The 20,281-nt window shown below is 42.9% G+C and overlaps 1 protein-coding gene across 1 annotated transcript in view; it reads right to left on the bottom strand.

Moving 5' to 3' along the window:
- shprh (SNF2 histone linker PHD RING helicase) overlaps positions 1–20,096 on the bottom strand; it is a gene marked incomplete at its 5' end in the record, with an annotated part of 31,703 nt that extends 11,607 nt beyond the window's left edge. The window contains 14 exon segments of the mRNA XM_034146100.1: positions 990–1,052; positions 1,432–1,605; positions 1,746–1,888; positions 2,970–3,077; positions 3,539–3,631; positions 4,416–4,504; positions 6,646–6,767; positions 8,896–9,152; positions 15,062–15,225; positions 16,486–16,564; positions 17,134–17,385; positions 17,966–18,357; positions 19,556–19,730; positions 19,843–20,096. Of these exon segments, the coding sequence (XP_034001991.1) occupies positions 990–1,052; positions 1,432–1,605; positions 1,746–1,888; positions 2,970–3,077; positions 3,539–3,631; positions 4,416–4,504; positions 6,646–6,767; positions 8,896–9,152; positions 15,062–15,225; positions 16,486–16,564; positions 17,134–17,385; positions 17,966–18,357; positions 19,556–19,730; positions 19,843–20,096 (2,365 nt within the window).
- Positions 20,097–20,281: the final 185 nt, after the last annotated feature.

The following is a 20,281-nucleotide window of genomic DNA, read 5'->3' as shown; positions in this document are numbered from 1 at the left end:
GTCCAGGCAGCTCCCATTCGAGCAGATATGCCTTGAGCTGCACATAGCTCCATCACACACACACACACACACACACACACACACACACACACACACACACACACACACACACACACACACACACACACACACACACACACACACACACACACACACACACACACACACACACACACACACACACACACACACACACACACACACACACACACACACACACACACACACACACACACACACACACACACACACACACACACACACACACACACACACACACACACACACACACACACACACACACACACACACACACACACACACACACACACACACACAGTATTATTGTATGAGAGAGGTTCCAGGTTGAATTGAGGTGAATATAAAATATCCCTCTAAGGTACATTTAGAACAGATAAAAAATGTGCGATTAATTTGCGATTAATCGCGATTAAATATTTTAATCGACTGACAGCCCTAAAAAATACACAAACACACACGTATACACACACACTCGCGGGCTTCCCCCAGACCAGTAATCCAAACGAAAATATCTTCCCTCCGTTACTACTTTGATCATTTGCTCCGCTTCCAGAGAAGAGGAAACTTTGAAGGCCTTTTTCTCAACATGATGACTCGGTGACAGTCATTATATAATGTGACATATTTCGCTTAATATTCGGAGTACAGCAACAATCCTGATATCATTAGAAAGCTATGAATCTCCTCTTTCCAACAGTGTATACTCAATATAACTCAAAATGTGTCTTCAGGTCAATGCGACTGATTTCGATGGAGCAGGTCACATATTCTAAATTCAATAAATAAGTATAAATGTTTAAAAAGTCAATAAAATGAGAAACAAGAAATATACATTTTCGAAAAAGCAAGAACAAATAAATTAATAATAACAAAAAATGTAAGAATTAGAATAAATGTTTAACAAGAAATATATATATATACAAAAACAAAAAAGATTCTCTACTTACGTGTGTGAAAACAGCTTGGACTCGTAGTCAGTGAAGAGTACATCGGCCTTGCAGAAAACACAACTATAATACAGAGAGAGAGATCAGTCAGTCATGAAACCCCCCTGGATGAATAATGTGTTTTTATGTAAAAGGTGTTGCAGTACTTTAGCGGGAGTCTCAGGGATAAATAAACTGATTATTTCTTGTGTCTAATATAAACGGGTGTTTCAGTACTTGTTGAGCAGCCTGGATGAATAATGTGATTATTATATAGGATATATCAGATGGTCTTAACCTGCAATTCAGTCAATCGGTTTGTAAATTGTAAATTGTGTTATTGAGTTATTTCTTGACACAATTGTAGTGTTTACGTTGAGTTTACTAACCCAATTTCCCGCTGGATGAATAAAGTAATTATTTTTGTATTTTAGATTATAAAAGGTGTGTTATACTGTAGTACTTGTTTAGAGGTAGTCTCTGGGGTCTCAGGTGGCAGAGGGTGACCTCCTCGATGACCTCTCGTGACGCCGGGCCCTCCAGCTTCTTCACGGCGTCCTGAACCGTCTTCTGGCTCTTCGTCAGGTCCTCAATCTGAGAGGTGAGGAGGAGCTGCAGACCCACAGCGTCCCTGAACCTGAAGGAGGACGGGGGTTAATATCCAGGGTCAGGTTTATGCCCAGGTACGTTTACACTGCTGTGGTGTGTGGCGGTGCAAAGTATGTGAGGCTAGCTAATACCTATGTATTTATATATATATATTATTGATCAGTGTACTTGTCTGCCATGCTGAGTTTGCTGGCCTGCTGCTTGTAGCTCGACGTCAGATCGTTCTTGATACGAGAAACCAGCTCGTCGTCAGTGGAGCATCGAACCGCCCGCTGCACCACCTCCAGCCACCAGGGGGAGTTCAGCTTCACCTGGAGCACAGGTAACAAGAGGAGGAGAAAAGACGGCCATAGGTACAGCGTTATTACTAATGATGAGATAAAGAGAGATGTTTTCCTGTCTCGCGTTGCATTTAAAAATAATAAAATATGTATTTATTTATTTTATTTATTTATTTTTATATATTTATTTTTTTATTCTTTCTTAAAAACATTTCATGTATTTATTTTATTTATTTGTTAATTGATTTAATTATTATTATTATTTTTTTTTAATTGCGCGTAAATTCTGTGTTTTTATTTAGTTACAAGTGGCTTTAAAGGTCCCATGTCACGGCCATTTCTACTGACCATAATCCCATTGTTGAGGTCTACTAGAATAGATTCACATTGTTCAATGTTCCAAACTCACATTGGTTTCTCATACAGCATCTCTGTATAGTATGTGTATTCACTCTCTGTCCTACACGGCTTGTTGGAGCTCCTGACCCCCCCCCCCCCCCCTCCCTATGAGCCCACTGTGCTCTGATTGGTCAGCTCGCCCACTCTGTTCTGATGAGTCCACCACCGTTACAGCAGAACATCAGTGATTATGTGTTACAATGGCGTTTGTTAGCAACCAGGAAATGACACCAGTAATGACAAACAGATGAGAATGCTGCGTGGGGTCTGGGGGCCGTGTTGGGGGGACGTTGGGGGGCTCGCTGCTCCGCCCTTTGAGGCTCGAGGAGCGGACAGTGTGAGCTGGCTTACTGGTGTTATTTCCTGGTTGCTGCGTGGGGTCTGCGAGACAACGAGACATCGCGAATGGACTCGGGAAGGGGGGGTGCTGAGGGGGCTGCAGCACCCCCATCTGCGAGGCTCCACTAGCTACAGGGTGCACTTTGAGGGTTTGTGACTCTGCAGAGCGTTTACATGCAGAAAAACCTTCATAACACAAGGGGACGGGTAATAACCAGAAACGCATGACATGGGACCTTTAATAGAGTTTTAAAATCAAACTTAAACAATTAAAAACATCCTAAAACCTGTCCCTCCTAAACAACCCAATAGTATGTATTATCCTGTATAAACACTGAGCAGATGATCAGCTGTAATATGAATGATCTCTCACTTTGCGTCTCAGCTCCTTGATGCTCTGCAGGACCGGCTGCAGCGCCTGCAGAGCGTCGGAAACCTCAGAGTCGTATTTAGTCATATAATGCTGTTTCAGCTGCTCTGCCTGAAGGAAAGAGGGGGTGAACATCATGATAAAGGGAATAGAAACAGGTCGAATACAACAGATATCAAAGAGAAACAACACGATCATGCAACATGCAACGCAATTGCAGAGACATTAGAAATAATAATGCAAAAAGGGGAAAAACAAGCACACTAAAACACAAAAACGACTATATTTGACACAAAAGGACCTCGATAATTATACAAAAATATGGCAAATAACTGCTTATGGAAAGAAACTACCATCAGGACAGAGAGGAGGTAACAATCATGATGAAGTCAATAAAAACAGGTCGAATATAACAGATATCAAAGAGGGATTAATGGGAACTGCAGGCGCCAATCCTTTAGAAAGATAATTGATAAATGGGTACAGAATTAGGAACAGATTTCTAGGGTTTATTCCCAAAATGAACACGTTGATTTCAGCCGTAAAGAGGAATATGTGAAGAGGAATGTTACCTCGTCACTGAGTCGGTCGTCTCTCAGCGTGGGAGGTATCCCAGAATGCTTTGCTTTTAGCAGCTCCATCAGGTTGTGGGTCGCATGAAGTCTCTGAGTTTCCACAACAAGGAAGAAAGACAGAAAGTGATCAGTTTAAAAAAGATTTATAAAAATGTACATTTTTCAGAATTCTGAGATTTTTCTCCGTATTCCATTTTCTGAATTCTGAGCCCAAAGTCAGAATTTCTGACATTTTCTGAAAAAAATGCTAAATTCTGAAATGTTCAGAAGGAAAACATTTTAGTTTTATTCTGAGTTAAAATCTGAGAAATATAAAAAATTCTCAGAAAAAGTGAAAATTCGAGAAAATTCAGAGAAAAAGTGAAAATTCAAGAATATAAATTAGAGAATTTGTCAAAATTCTGCAAAAAAGTCATAATCCTGCAAAAGTAAGAATTCTTGACAAACGCAAAATTGTGAGAAAAAAATAGAAAATTCTGAGAAAGAAAGTCATTCTTTTATTTATTTTGGATTTAAAATGCTACTTTTACTTTCATAAATTAAATGTCCCACGTCTCGAGACTTTTGGGAGATTTATTTGAGATTAAAAACAGATAAAGTTGGTGTCTACATTTTTTGGGGTGTTTCTTTCCTTTATGCAGATATTTTATTCTCTCTTTGTGGATTTTGGAGTTTTCTTTTTACATTACATTACAGTACATTACATGTCACTTGTTAACCTGTGCTCCCCTGATCCCAACACCAACGCACTATCCACTGAGCCACACGCCTCCCTTTCTTTCTACGAGTCCGAACGAAGACATTTTAGAGAAGCTGGATGAGTGATGTGTGTGTGTGTGTGTGTGTGTGTGTGTGTGTGTGTGTGTGTGTGTACCTGCAGTGAGTCGGTCTTCAGGCGTCCTTTGTGTTCCTCTGAGGATCGAAGCACTTCTCTGTACATCTCCACGGCCTCCAAATACTCTCCTGCAGCGTGAGAGGACACACACACACACACACACATATATAGATGAGTGTGTGTGTGTGTGTGTGTGTGTGTGTGTGTGTGTCCTAGCATTACTATACTTGTGGGAACCTAAATCTGTTTACACAGTCACGTGTGGGGGCTCGCCTCCCTCATGGGGACAAAATGGAGGTCCCCATGAGGGGAGTCATTAGTTTTAGGGTGAAGTCTTGGTTAGGGTTAGGGTTAGGGTAAGGGTAAGGTTAAGGGTAATGTGTTGGTTATGGTTAAGGTTAGGATAAGTCTCCAGGAAATGCATGTAAGTCAAGTGTATATTTATGTATATCTTTTTGAAAATCTAGTGTATACATCATTTTCCTACTCATGTATTCACTGGGGGCTCGAACCTGCACGTTGCTCTCTAAGCAGGGTTCTTACACCTTTTCCAAAGTCAAATTCAAGCACTTTTCAAGCATTTTCAAGGTGCATTTTCAAGCTTTTCAAGCATCTTACAGCTGTTGTAAATTACATATTTATATACACATACTTATACTCAAATGATTATTTCCCTACCTCACATTAAATCAGATGTTCTTTATGCTATAAACAACCAAATGTGTGTTTCATAATAGCATTCTACATGAGGATGAAAAATTAAAAATGTTAGAAAAGAAAACTAAGTTTAATATTTCAAAATGAGTGACCCATCTGTACGTAGACTGGGCATCCCATATAACCTGGCTGAGCCAATATAAAACAATCAGCCAAATAACTTTTCAATATATTATTGATTACTATTTTTGAGGTACTTTTAGGTTGGCAGTAAACACAAGTCAGAGGTACATGGTGTACTTTGACTCCACTACATGTATTTAATACCTTTAGTTACTTTACAGATGTGGATGAATGATGTGAAATATAATCAAGTGTTAAATCAGACTTTAGTTCCACCTGGAGTAAATTCACAAGCTACCCTGCAGTATACAAAGTCATTCAAACTAGCTGCACCTTTACCAGCTGTGAGAACACTTTCATGATCAATCATTATAAAACATATCATATACAATTATTAGGGATGCTCCGATCGCCAATTTTGGAGCCGATCGCCGGAATCAGTATCGGCCGATACCGATATCGCTCTCTTTTCCTCTCTCCCCCTCTCTCTCTCTCCTGACAGCCCGTCAGTATCTCCTGCAGCTCACTGATCCAGTAATGAGCGACCCGACAGTGAAGAATAAATATATTTATAACTAGTTTAGCTTGTTCCAGAGGTAGATCAAATAGCTAAGTGTGTTAGGTCTAACTCTTAATGTGTGTTCTGCTCCGCTCACCGGTCCGTCACAGCGGGTGGAGCTGCAGGATTTCTGCTTCACACACACGTTGCATACCGCTATTTTATTGTCATTTTCGGGCACTTAAAATACTGCCAGACTAGTGAAGCCATTTTGGCGAGCTTGTTTTGCCGCGCACGGAGAAAAGTGTCATGTATTTTACATGCAACGATAGCCTAATCTAAAATGCTCTACTACGGCGTACCTTTCGTGTGGTGCGTGGCTCGTCAGCGCAGACTCTCGCATCGTTATTGTTGCACACTTTGCAGGAGGCTACTCTTGGGCTTGACCCTCGTCTTAGCCATGGCTTGTATTTGTCTTCTGCTAGCCAACGCTCGTTGAAACGGCAACCTCCTGGCATACTGTCATCTATCACTTTCATCAGAATGCCCAGGTCACACACGTAACAAAAACACTTGCCGGTCACGCGCATTGCGCAGGAAGGCCGGAGCGGAGCTGTTTTATGTAAAAGCGAGGCAATTAAGCGCGCTCCGACTTCTTTATTTTCTTTTAATCTAAAAAGCGAAGTAAAGCATTTACAATTTCAAGCACTTTATCCCAAATTCAAGCACCATTCCCAAAATTCAAGCACTTTTCAAACCTTGAAAACACCTCGTACAATTTCAAGCATTTTCAAGGATTTCCAGCACCCGTACGCACCCTGTATAAGGACGTTTCAAAGCCCACACTTCTTTACTTTGACTAAAAGAAGTTTAGTCAGTACTTCTACTTTCACCAGAGTATTTTTAAACACGAGTATCTGTACTTCTACCTGAGTAAAGGATGTGTGTGTGTGTGTGTGTGTGTGTGTGTTGTGGGAACGTGTGTGTTACCTCTGATGATGTGTATGCCTGCTCGTCCGTTGAGAGCACACACCAGCTGTCTGTGAGCTTCTTCACACTCCACTCGACATTTCTTCTGCAGAGACTTCAGCAACTCCTCCATCGTCATGGTGCTACACACACACACACACACACACACACACAACACACACAACACACACACACACACACACACACACAACACACACACACACACTTAACACACCCTCCAACAGAACTTTAAATAAACTCAATGAGCAGAGAGGTGTGTGAGACCCTTCTCCATCAGATCAGCGCTGCAGCTGCCTCACGATGAAACCTCTCAGCAGTGATGGGTGTTAATCCTGTCTGTGTGTCTTTGTGTGTCTTTGTGTGTCTTTGTGTGTCTTTGTGTGTCTTTGTGTGTATTCTGTGGTTGTTTTGCTCCTTTTCCGAGTCTTTATTTTGCACCTTTTGAGTCTTTGTTGTCATTTTTTGTCTAATTTGATCCAATTTGGGTTCTTTTTCTGGTTGTTTCCCACTTTCTGCAGTTGTTTTGCATGTTGTTATAGTCGTTTTGTGAGTCATGTTGTGGTTGTTTTCCGTGTTTTGGCAGTTATCGAGGTCCTTCTGAGTCTAATGTATGTCTAGTGTTTAGTGGTTTTTTGTATTTCTAAAGTTGCATGAGCGTGTTGTTTCTCTTTGTGGTTTTTTAGGATGTTTTTTCGGGTCATTTTGTGTTTTTTTGTGTCTTAGTTTGTCTTGTGTCTCTTCGTTGTTGTGTTTCTCCCTTCCAGTCATTTGTATGTCTGCATGTAGTTCTAGTCGTTGTGTGTGTTATTAGTCGTGTTGTGGTTGTTTTTCCATGTTTTTTAGTTATCGAGGTCCTTTTGAGTCTAATTTAGTCGTTTTTGTCGCTTGTTTTTCCCCCGATCGTTTTGTTTCTCTTTGTAGTCTTCGTGTTTATTGAGGATGTTTTTTGGGGTTGTTTTGTGTCTCCGTGTCTTTTCTGTATTCTTTTGTCTCCTTGTTGTTGTTTTTCTCGCATAAGCAGTTATTTTTATGTCTCTGCAGTTGCTTTGCATGTTTTTATAGTCGTTCTTTGTCTTGTTGTGGTTGTTTTCCAGCAGTTATCGAGTCTAATTTATGTCTAGTGTTTAGTCGTTTTTGTGTTATTATTTCTGAAGTTATTATCTCAGCAACTTTCTATTATTACACTCTGACAAAACAGAAGTCATTATACTTGGCCCCCAGCACCTTGGGAACAAACTGTCCAACAACATCATCTCTTCAGATGGTGTTACCCGGACCTCCAGCTCCACGGTGAAACATCTTGGTGTTATTTTTGACGAGGTTTTGTCTTTTAAATTCCATATAAAGCAAATCTCAAGCACTGCCTACTTCCATCTACGGAATATTGCAAAGATCAGGCACATCCTAAATCTCAACAATGCAGAAACACTAATCCATGCTTTTATCACCTCCAGGCTGGATTATTGCAATTCCCTTTCATCAGGCTGTCCCAGCTCATCATTAAAGAGCCTTCATACAAAATGCTGCAGCACGGGTTTGAACAGCTTTGCACCAGCTCCCAGTTCAGTCCAGGATTGATTTTAAAATACTTTTACTCACATACAAAGCGCTCAATGGTCAGGGACCATCCTACCTACAGGATCTTTTCATCTCCTATTGCCCCTCTAGGGCATTCAGATCCCAGAGTCTGCTGGTGGTTGGTAATTTGTAAGAATGTCAGTTAAAGCTTAAAAGAATAAAGATATGTTTGTTATCTAAACGTTTGACCTCTTTCTTTTACAATTTTGAAATCGAAACGGGGAATCGATAAGAACCGGAATCGGAATCGATAAATTTCAGACGATACCCATCTCTACTCTCAGTTGCTTTGCATGTTGTTGTCGTCGTTCTTGGTCTTATTTGTGTCTAAGCGAGTCCGTGGTGTTTTCCCTTTTTGCATTATTATTTATAAGGTCTCTGCAATTGCGTCATGTTGCATGATTGTTTTAGTTCTCGTAATCTTCAAGTTTTTTAGGATGTTTCTCGGGGTTGTTGTGTGCGTCTTAAAGCAGTGATTTGTCTCTGCAGTGGCTTTGCATGTTGTTGTAGTAGTTTTGTATCTCATAAGTCACATTGTGGTTGTTTTTGTGTAATTATTGAGGTCCTTTTGTGTCTAAATTTGTATCTTTGTGTAATTTAGTAGTCATTATTTCTCTCATTTGTCTTATTTATGTCTATATATACCTCTGAGTGCCCCCCCCCCCCCCTCACCTCTTCTGCAGCGGCAGGAACTCGCCCCTGACGGCCTGCGGGTGGCAGCACGCCTGCCTCAGCCTCAGCAGCGGGTTCAGGATGTTCTGAACGCTGCGCCGGTCCAGACTGCCCAGCTTCAGGCTCCAATCAGAGACCTTCCTGAGCTGCAGCAGTGCATCATGGGAACACACCTCGTGCTGCCGGTGGTAGAAGTGACCCTCCACCGGGGAGAAGTTCAGCCAATGAACCTCCTCCGTCTGGGGGGGGATCTGGATCTGTAGAGAGCACATGGAGAAATAGTTAAAGGTCTCCTACTCTAGATCCTGCCCAGTATCTGTGTCTGATGTCTATAGAACATGTCTCTGATAGAAGACATGATACTTCAGAGGTAACACTGCAGTGAGACATAGGCTCTTGTTTTTAGACAATGCATCATCTTAGTCCGGCAGGGTCTCAGTCAGTAGGGGCTTGGACTGTGAGCCGTAGGGTCGTCGGTTCAAGTCCCCGAACAGACCTAAATATGGAGTGTGGACTTCTACTTGGAGAGGTCCCAGTTCACCTCCTGCCCTGCCGTGGTGCCCTTGAGCAAGGCACCGGACAACCCCCTTCCCCCCCCACTCCCATTTGCTCCCCGGGCGCTGTACAATAGCTGCCCACTGCTCCTAGTACTAGACTCCTGGTACTAGACTCCTGGTACTAGACTCCTGGTACTAGACTCCTGGTACTAGACTCCTAGAACTAGACTCCTGGTACTAGACTCCTGGTTCTAGACTCCTGGTACTAGACTCCTGGTTCTAGACTCCTGGTACTAGACTCCTGGTACTAGACTCCTGGTACTAGACTCCTGTTACTAGACTCCTAGAACTAGACTCCTGGTACTAGACTCCTGGTACTAGACTCCTGGTACTAGACTCCTGGTACTAGACTCCTGGTTCTAGACTCCTGGTACTAGACTCCTGGTACTAGACTCCTGGTACTAGACTCCTAGAACTAGACTCCTGGTACTAGACTCCTGGTTCTAGACTCCTGGTACTAGACTCCTGGTACTAGACTCCTGGTACTAGACTCCTGGTACTAGACTCCTGTTACTAGACTCCTAGAACTAGACTCCTGGTACTAGACTCCTGGTACTAGACTCCTGGTACTAGACTCCTGGTACTAGACTCCTGGTACTAGACTCCTGGTACTAGACTCCTGGTACTAGACTCCTGGTTCTAGACTCCTGGTACTAGACTCCTGGTACTAGACTCCTGGTTCTAGACTCCTGGTACTAGACTCCTGGTACTAGACTCCTGGTTCTAGACTCCTGGTACTAGACTCCTGGTACTAGACTCCTGGTTCTAGACTCCTGGTACTAGACTCCTGGTACTAGACTCCTAGAACTAGACTCCTGGTACTAGACTCCTGGTACTAGACTCCTGGTTCTAGACTCCTGGTACTAGACTCCTGGTACTAGACTCCTGGTGCTAGACTCCTGGTACTAGACTCCTGGTACTAGACTCCTGGTACTAGACTCCTGGTTCTAGACTCCTGGTACTAGACTCCTGGTACTAGACTCCTGGTACTAGACTCCTGGTTCTAGACTCCTGGTACTAGACTCCTGGTACTAGACTCCTGGTACTAGACTCCTGGTACTAGACTCCTGTTACTAGACTCCTGTTACTAGACTCCTAGAACTAGACTCCTGTTACTAGACTCCTGGTACTAGACTCCTGGTACTAGACTCCTGGTACTAGACTCCTGGTTCTAGACTCCTGGTACTAGACTCCTGGTACTAGACTCCTGGTACTAGACTCCTGGTTCTAGACTCCTGGTACTAGACTCCTGGTTCTAGACTCCTGGTACTAGACTCCTGGTTCTAGACTCCTGGTACTAGACTCCTGGTACTAGACTCCTGGTACTAGACTCCTGTTACTAGACTCCTAGAACTAGACTCCTGTTACTAGACTCCTAGAACTAGACTCCTGGTACTACGATGGGTTAAATGCAGAGAACACATGTCACTGTGTGTGCTGTGTGCTCTGCATGTGTGACCATTAAAGAGGGTTTCATCCCTCCCAATATTAATATTATTATCATCTTGTTCAGTCAGAACATCTCACTTTGAGTTGTATCTCAGATGAAACACATCTTTTTCTACATATTTATTAGAAAGTCACCAACTAACATCAGAACACAGAAACCTTTGAGGATTATTCTGTAACACAACATTTCCTGATTCTGGTGAAATATAGTTCAAAATGAGTTCTCCTGCTGATTACAAGATGTGATTTATCTAAATATCCCTTCTTAGTTCTAGACATCTCACCAAGCTGATGTTCTCTTGTTCTATTGGCAGATCTTTGGACTCATTTCAAGTGGAAACACCTTGTTTTCATTATTGTTGAACTTGTTTTTGGAGCAGCATTGTTCCACTGTATCATGCAACATGCACTTTCTTTGTGAAATATGTCGTATTAATGTGGATGTGTTGCCCTCACATGGTTTATTTAGCCAGTGTGTTCAGAGATGTAGTTAAGGTTCATTAAGGTTATTACTTTCACCTGCTAGAGTCAGAATGTATTTAGTATGAATTTTCAAATTCAAAACAATATTTAAAGGTCTCCTATCATGCAAAATGCTCTTTGTGATGTCTTCTCTACATCACCATGTGTCCCTGTGTGTCAGGAGACTCACTAAGTGATGTCTTCTCTACGTCACCATGTGTCCCCGTGTGTCAGGAGACTCACTAAGTGATGTCTCCTCTACATCACCATGTGTCCCCGGTGTGTCAGGAGACTCACTAAGTGATGTCTTCTCTACATCACCATGTGTCCCCGGTGTGTCAGGAGACTCACTAAGTGATGTCTTCTCTACATCACCACGTGTCCCCCGTGTGTCAGGAGACTCACAAAGTGATGTCTTCTCTACATCACCATGTGTCCCCGTGTGTCAGGAGACTCACAAAGTGATGTCTCCTCTACATCACCATGTGTCCCCGGTGTGTCAGGAGACTCACTAAGTGATGTCTTCTCTACATCACCATGTGTCCCCGTGTGTCAGGAGACTCACAAAGTGATGTCTCCTCTACATCACCATGTGTCCCCGGTGTGTCAGGAGACTCACAAAGTGATGTCTCCTCTACATCACCATGTGTCCCCGGTGTGTCAGGAGACTCACTAAGTGATGTCTCCTCTACATCACCATGTGTCCCGGTGTGTCAGGAGACTCACAAAGTGATGTCTTCTCTACATCACCATGTGTCCCGGTGTGTCAGGAGACTCACAAAGTGATGTCTTCTCTACATCACCACGTGTCCCCCGTGTGTCAGGAGACTCACAAAGTGATGTCTTCTCTACATCACCATGTGTCCCCGGTGTGTCAGGAGACTCACAAAGTGATGTCTTCTCTACATCACCACGTGTCCCCCGTGTGTCAGGAGACTCACAAAGTGATGTCTTCTCTACATCACCATGTGTCCCCCGTGTGTCAGGAGACTCACAAAGTGATGTCTTCTCTACATCACCATGTGTCCCCCGTGTGTCAGGAGACTCACAAAGTGATGTCTTCTCTACATCACCACGTGTCCCCCGTGTGTCAGGAGACTCACAAAGTGATGTCTTCTCTACATCACCATGTGTCCCCGGTGTGTCAGGAGACTCACAAAGTGATGTCTCCTCTACATCACCACGTGTCCCCCGTGTGTCAGGAGACTCACAAAGTGATGTCTTCTCTACATCACCATGTGTCCCCCGTGTGTCAGGAGACTCACAAAGTGATGTCTTCTCTACATCACCATGTGTCCCCCGTGTGTCAGGAGACTCACAAAGTGATGTCTTCTCTACATCACCACGTGTCCCCCGTGTGTCAGGAGACTCACAAAGTGATGTCTTCTCTACATCACCATGTGTCCCCGGTGTGTCAGGAGACTCACAAAGTGTCAGGAAATAAAACCCTCTCTCTTTTTTGCATTATTATTTCTAATGTCTCTGCAGTTGCTTTGCATGCGTTTGTAGTCGTTTTGTGTCTCATTATTAATGTTGAGGTTGTTTTCCAGTTACCTCTTTTGTGTTTTTTGGAACATAATATGGCGTTTAATCACGAGAGCATTCAGCTGAGTTTCTCCTGAATGAGATCTCGCCTTTATTTATTTTTTAAAGCTACTGATCCAGAATCAGCACTTTAGTAACAGCTGGAACAGAGGGATGTGAGGGATTTCTAAAATGCATGATCTGTTTAGTATTTTGAGCAAAACACATCATAGACATGTTTTTATATATCTGATACTAATAATATATGTGACCGGCTCTATCGAAATCAGTCGCATTGACCCGAAGACACATTTTGAGTTGTATACACTGTTGGAAAGAGGAGATTCCCAGCTTTCTAATGATATCAGGATTGTTGTTGTACTCCGAATATTAAGCGAAATATGTCACATGATATAATGACTGTCACCGAGTCATCATGTTGAGAAAAAGGCCTTCAAAGTTTCCTCTTCTCTGGAATCCACCGATCTGATTGGTTATCAGCAAATGATCCAAAAAAAAAAGTACGGAGGGAAGATATTTTCGTTTGGATTACTGGTCTGGGGGAAGCTTGCGAGTGTGTGTGTGTGTGTGTGTGTGTGTGTATGTGTGTGTGTGTGTGTGTGGGTATACGTGTGTGTGTGTGTGTGTGTGTATTTTTGCGTTTGTGTGTATTGTGTTTGTTTCCCGGTGAAAACACTCAGGAGAAACACCGGCTGCTGTTATGCCTGCTGTGACGTTACGTTACTCCGTTCTCCGCTTGTAATTATGTCTACAAGCTTCAAAGTTGTATTTATCATCTGAATTTGCCGAAACAAGTTTAATATTCTGAAAGCCAAGACTTTGTTTAATTGAAATCAGATACAAACAAACTGTAACGGACCCTGCCGTGTTATCTATGATTACTATACGCCTTACATTCATAATGTCAGCCGGAGGGAGGGGAAGCGGCGCTGTGGAACAGCAGAGTGCGAGTGAGAGGCGAGCTGTCATCTTCCCTTTACAAGCTTCAATGTATTTATCGTGTGATTTTGGAAATGAAAGTTTCATATTCTGAAAGCCAAGACTTTGTTTATTTAAAATCAAACAAAACACCCGAACTATTTTTTTACGCAAATCCACGTTTATTTTGAAATGAGTCGTTGAGACTTCCGACTGATTTCCATAGAGCGGGTCACATGTGACTAAAAATAGCATGATAGGAGAGCTTTTAAAAAACACTTGTTATCAGAATTAAAAACCTGTAATTTATAAAAAAAAAAGGAACTGTGTGACACCCGAAAATAATATAATTTGGCTTCTTTAAAATGAGGAATTTTTATTTTTGAAATGTTCTAATGGATCTAATGTTCTAAGTATATTGGACTGTATTATTCTAATATGTAGGATGACCTTATATATAACCCATCTTTTATTTTATTTGTGTTATACCTATTTACGTCCTCAGTGTTATTATTGATTTGATTTCTATACATTTAGTTTTTCATATTCTCATGTTGACTTGAGGATCTGAGACCTTCTACATGTTGTGACCCTAAATTCCTCTAAAATGGAGGACTATTGGATGTAAAGGGGAATGTGAGAAAATAACCAATAAAGTGGTTCAGATCTGAGCAGAACGACAGGTATAGATTTAGATACACATAGATTTGTCAAAATGTTTCTCTGAATTTTGAAATGTTTCTCAGATTTTTACCTTTTTCTCAGATTTTTACATTTTTCGCAGATTTTTACATTTTTCTCAGATTTTTACCTTTTTCTCAGATTTTTACCTTTTTCTCAGATTTTTACCTTTTTCTCAGATTTTTACCTTTTTCTCAAATTTTTACCTTTTTCTCAGATTTTTACCTTTTTCTCAGATTTTTACCTTTTTCTCAGATTTTTTACCTTTTCTCACATTTTTCTCACATTTTTACCTTTTTCTCACATTTTTACCTTTTTCTCAGATTTTTACCTTTTTCTCAGATTTTTACCTTTTTCTCAGATTTTTACCTTTTTCTCAGATTTTTACTTTTTCTCACATTTTTACCTTTTTCTCAGAATCTTTACTTTTTTCTCATAATTTTTACATTTGTTTAATTTTTTATTTTCTAAATTGGAGTATTATTGGATGTAAAGGGGAATGTGATAACATAACTAATAAAGAAGAACCCTGTTGTTATGTTTCCTGTTTCTACCTGATCGATGACGTCCTTCTTGGCGGACCTCCAGAGGATCTGAGCGATGACTCTGTAGAGCGGCGCCGTGTTTCCTCGTCTGAACGGCCTGTAGAGAATCTGCAGCCACCAGTGCTTCACCCAGAACGGATCCACACCCAGGAACAGAACCAGGCCGTACAGGTCTGAGCAGAACCACAGGGACACATTTAGGTACACAGAGATTTCGTTTGACATTTTGAGTCAGGGATTTAACGTGAACACCTTTATTAAAGCCTCTAGCAACAAATTATTATCTCTCAGCATTTTGACTTTTTTCCGTGTTCTTTTTGTCATAATTTTTACTTTTGTAAGTATATAACAGAATTCTGACATTTCTCGAAGGATCCACGCCCAGAAACAGAACCAGGCCGTACAGGTCTGGTTCAAATGTCTCGTAATTTGTACTTATTTCTCATAAGTTTTGACTTTTTCTCTGAATTTTTTTTTTCTTTCTCAGAATTGACTTTTTAAAAAATTATTATGTAATGAAATGTGCACTTGTATCATGTTATAATAATATATGAACCATTATGTTAAAGGTCCCATGTCATGCTTTTCTGGTTCTTACCCGTCCCCTTGTGTTCTGAAGCTTCTGCATGTAAACGGTCTGTAGAGTCACTAACCCTCAAAGTACACCCTGTAGCGAGTAAAACTCTAACACAGAGAAGACCTGTCTATGCTGCCCCAGAACGCCTCGTTGGACATTTCTCTTTTTCCATTTTTTTCTTCCTGGGTACAGTGACGTGCCCATACCCAAATGGACCAATCCGCTGTCTGTGTGAGCACACACACAAACACTCACAGCCAGGCTGCGGGTGTGTGTGTGTGCTCGGGCTGGTTTCGGGCTGGGTTTCGCTGTGTCTCGCAGACCCCACGCAGCAACCAGGAAATGACACCAGTAAGCCAGCTCACACTGTCCGCTCCTCACAGCAGCGAGCCCCGCAACGTCCCCCCAACACGGCACCCAGACCCCACGCAGCATTCTCATCTGTTTGTCATTACTGGTGTCATTTTCTGGTTGCTAACAAGGGTTAGTTATTGTAACACATAATCACTGATGTTCTGCTGTAACGGTGGTGGACTCATCAGAGCACAATGGGCTCATGGGGGGGGGGGGGGGGGGGGGGGGGGGGGGGGGCAGGAGCTCCAACAAGCCATGTAGGACAGAGAGTGAATACACATACTATACAGAGATGCTGTATGAGAAACCAATGTGAGTTTGGAACATTGAACAATGTAAATCTATTCTAGTAGACCTCAACAATGGAACTATGATCAGTAGAAATGGCCATGAGACATGGGACCTTTTAAGCTTATTATAACACATCTCTAATTTACAGTGTTTAAAAAATATATTCATTTTTACTACATTTTTTACTGTAATAATAATGATGATTCTTTACCCTCCAGTCCTCTCTGCACAGGCGTGCCGCTCACACACCAGCGGTTCACTGAGGACAGACGGAGGGCCATCTCTGCAGCCTGACGGGGAAAACACACGCTGTTATATCCAGAGATTCATCTGCTTTAGAGAAGGCAAAACGACCGAAGAGCTGAGAGAAAACAGTTTTTTTTGTAATTGATTATTGTTGAATGAAAATGATCCCATGTTCTTATGAATACATTTTTAGTATTTAACATAATCCTGACATTTCTCTAACAATATTTTGACTTTTTGCCTCAGAATTTTGACTTTTCATAGATTTGACTACATTTTTCTCAGAATTCTTTCTCTGATTTTTTACTTTTAATTTCTTCTAGGAATTTTGACTTTTTTGCTCTGATTTAAATTTAAACCGTCTTAAAATCAACCAAAACGTTAAATGTTTATGCTTTAAATTTGATATGAAGGTGAGATTAGTTGGTTCCTAAAGGAGGGTACATTCTGTAATGCTTATGGATGAATATTGTAATATTAGTTGTATTCATATTTCCTTTTTCCTGTGTTGACTTTTTTTCTCAGAATTCTTACTTTTTCTCACTTTTCATTTGTTCTAGGAACGATGACATCATTCTAATGGATGAATATTGTTATATATATGTTTGTATACCTTGGCGGTGGGACACTCCACCATCTGAGCCTCGTCCAGACAGATGCGCCACCACTGCACGGCCACCAGGGGGCTGGGCACGGCCATGTACCGCTTCCTGTTCCTGAAGCGCCGCCCGTCCTCACTGTTGCTGTGCGGGATGTCCACGTAGTTCAGCTCTGAGCGCAGGACGTCGTACGTAGTGATGACGACGTCCTGCTGGGCGAGGAGGCGCGGCTGCAGGAAGCCGTGCCTCTTCACCCCCTGGTACACCTGAGGGGGGGTACAGGTGTTTAATAACAACTTTAAAGAAGGAACGGAGGATCTAAAACACTTCTCAATAAAGACGTTTCACACTTGCAGGCAAATTAAATGCCTTTGGTGTTCAGTTTTAACACTTTAGGTTTCTCTCAGATTTTTCACTTTTTCTAAGGATTTTGACTTTTTTCTCATATCTGACTTTTTTTCCTAGATTTTTCACTTTTCCCAAATTCTGATTATTTTTTTCTTGGAATTTTGACTTTCCTCAGAATTGACTTGGTTTTTCAGACTATTTACCAAAATTCTGATAATTCTCTGAAGACCTTTTTTCAGACTTTTTCCAGAAATGAATGAATTACTTTTTTCTTAGATTTTTCACTTTTTCTTAGATTTGATTTTTTCCTGACAAATTCTCACTTTTTTAGAATTTTTTCCAGAATTGTAAAAGATGCACATGAGAGAAAAAGAGGATATTGAGAAGGGGAGGGTTCCCCTTACTGCTGCTTCAAATAAGCCCCTTTAAGTGTTTCAATGCAACGTTTCTGCAGATTTAAAAAAACTTCTTATATATCTTGTATTTGCTCGTCCTCACCAGCACTCTGAGCTCTGAGCCATGGACATGCCTCTGGATCTCCTCGCCCCACTGGTGGCAGATGGAGCTGGGGGAGATGATGAGCGTGGCCCCGGAGCAGAGGGGGGGGGCGGCCACCAGGCAGTGCGGGCAGTAGAAGGGTCTGGAGCTCCTGCTCTCCTCCAGGTAGTTCACACAGAGGGCGTGTTGCCACAGATCGCAGCTCAGACACTGCACCAGGTGCTTCCCGTCATAAAACCCCGACTCCCCCCCGCACAGGCACTCGAACCGGGAGTCTGGGGAGGGGAGGAGGGGGGGGGGATCTCCCACTTCCTGTGAGGAGGTTCTGGAGTCGCTCTGATCCTCACATTTCATCTCAGAGTCTGCTTCCTCCTCTCTCTCATCACGTCTCCCTGTAACCAAAGTGTTGTCAGTCTTTGTGTGTACAGACACAGAGATCGAAATACCGTTTCCCACAATCCTGAATACAAAATACAATATGTATAAAATATGTGTATACCTATATAGACACATTTATACATATGCACACATATATACCAAATACAAAACCACAAGTCTTTATCTCTGTAACTTGGGGAAGTGTTCTCAACTATCATCTAAATAAAGAACTGATATTATATATTACACACGGAGCTGCTGTGATGTTACACACGGAGCTGCTGGGATGTTACACACGGAGCTGCTGGGATGTTACACACGGAGCTGCTGTGATGTTACACACGGAGCTGCTGTGATGTTACACACGGAGCTGCTGGGATGTTACACACGGAGCTGCTGGGATGTTACACACGGAGCTGCTGGGATGTTACACACGGAGCTGCTGGGATGTTACACGCGGAGCTGCTGGGATGTTACACGCGGAGCTGCTGGGATGTTACACGCGGAGCTGCTGGGATGTTACTCATGTAGCTGCTGGGATGCTGCTGGGATGTTACACACGGAGCTGCTGGGATGTTACACGCGGAGCTGCTGGGATGTTACACGCGGAGCTGCTGGGATTTACAAACCGGAGCTGCTGGGGATCTGAGCTCTTGGGATGTTACACGCGGAGCTGCTGGGATGTTACACGCGGAGCTGCTGGGATGTTACACGCGGAGCTGCTGGGATGTTACACGCGGAGCTGCTGGGATGTTACTCATGTAGCTGCTGGGATGTTACACATGGAGCTGCTGGGATGCTGCTGGGATGTTACACACGGAGCTGCTGGGATGTTACACGCGGAGCGGATGCTGGGTGGGATGTTACAAACACATGGAGCTGCTGGGATGTTACACGCGGAGCTGCTGGGATGTTACACGCGGAGCTGCTGGGATGTTACACGCGGAGCTGCTGGGATGTTACACGCGGAGCTGCTGGGATGTTACACGCGGAGCTGCTGGGATGTTACACGCGGAGCTGCTGGGATGTTACACGCGGAGCTGCTGGGATGTTACACACGGAGCTGCTGGGATGTTACACATGGAGCTGCTGGGATGTTACTCATGGAGCTGCTGGGATGTTACTCATGGAGCTGCTGGGATGCAAGGAGCATCTCAGACTGGATCTGATCAGTAAAGGATTATCGTATCTATCTTATTTGCTCGTCCTCACCAGCACTTTGAGCTCTGAGCCGTGGACGTGCCTCCTCCTCTCTCTTCTCCTTCTCCTCCTCTTCCTCCTCTCTCTCCTCCTCCGTCAGCAGAAAGTTGTGCAGAGCGACCTCAGCTTTATCTTTGGCTCGTCTCCGAGACGTTTTCCTCGGCGTACTCTCTGTTACTTTGGAGATCTGGCAAAAGAAAATCATATCATAAAAAGGTTATTTAGCTAAAACGACTAAAGCCACATTCACGCTGATGAACAGACACGTGTCTAACATATTTAAATGTCTCTCTGCTCACAGACGCAGCAGCTGCCGTCTTCTCGCTCTCTTTGCACTTCTTCCCCAGCTTGAAGGAGCCGGCCAGCCCGCGACCTTTGACCCGAACCACCAGGCCTTCGTCGATCAGCTTCGTCAGAGTCTTCTTCACGTGGCCGCGGTTCCTCAGGAAGTCGCAGCCGTACGACGCTCGGATGTAAGAGAAGACGGCGTTAATGGAGACGCCTCGACCCGTCTTCATCTCCTTTATCCCGGCGAGGAGCATCACACGCACCGCTGCACGAAGCACAGGAGGCGTGTCACAAAGAGGCGTACAATGAGACAGGTGCATGTACAATGAGACAGGTGCATGTACAAAGAGACAGGTGCATGTACAAAGAGACAGGTGCATGTACAAAGAGACAGGTGCATGTACAAAGAGACGTATAGAGAGAGGTGAGAGAGGTGAGAGTGAGAGAGAG

The sequence above is a fragment of the Trematomus bernacchii genome, unplaced genomic scaffold (assembly GCF_902827165.1).
Source record: "Trematomus bernacchii unplaced genomic scaffold, fTreBer1.1, whole genome shotgun sequence".
Taxonomy (NCBI): Eukaryota; Metazoa; Chordata; class Actinopteri; order Perciformes; family Nototheniidae; genus Trematomus; species Trematomus bernacchii.
The sequence above is the reverse complement of the archived record's forward strand: the minus strand, read 5'-3'. Positions and strand labels throughout refer to the sequence as shown.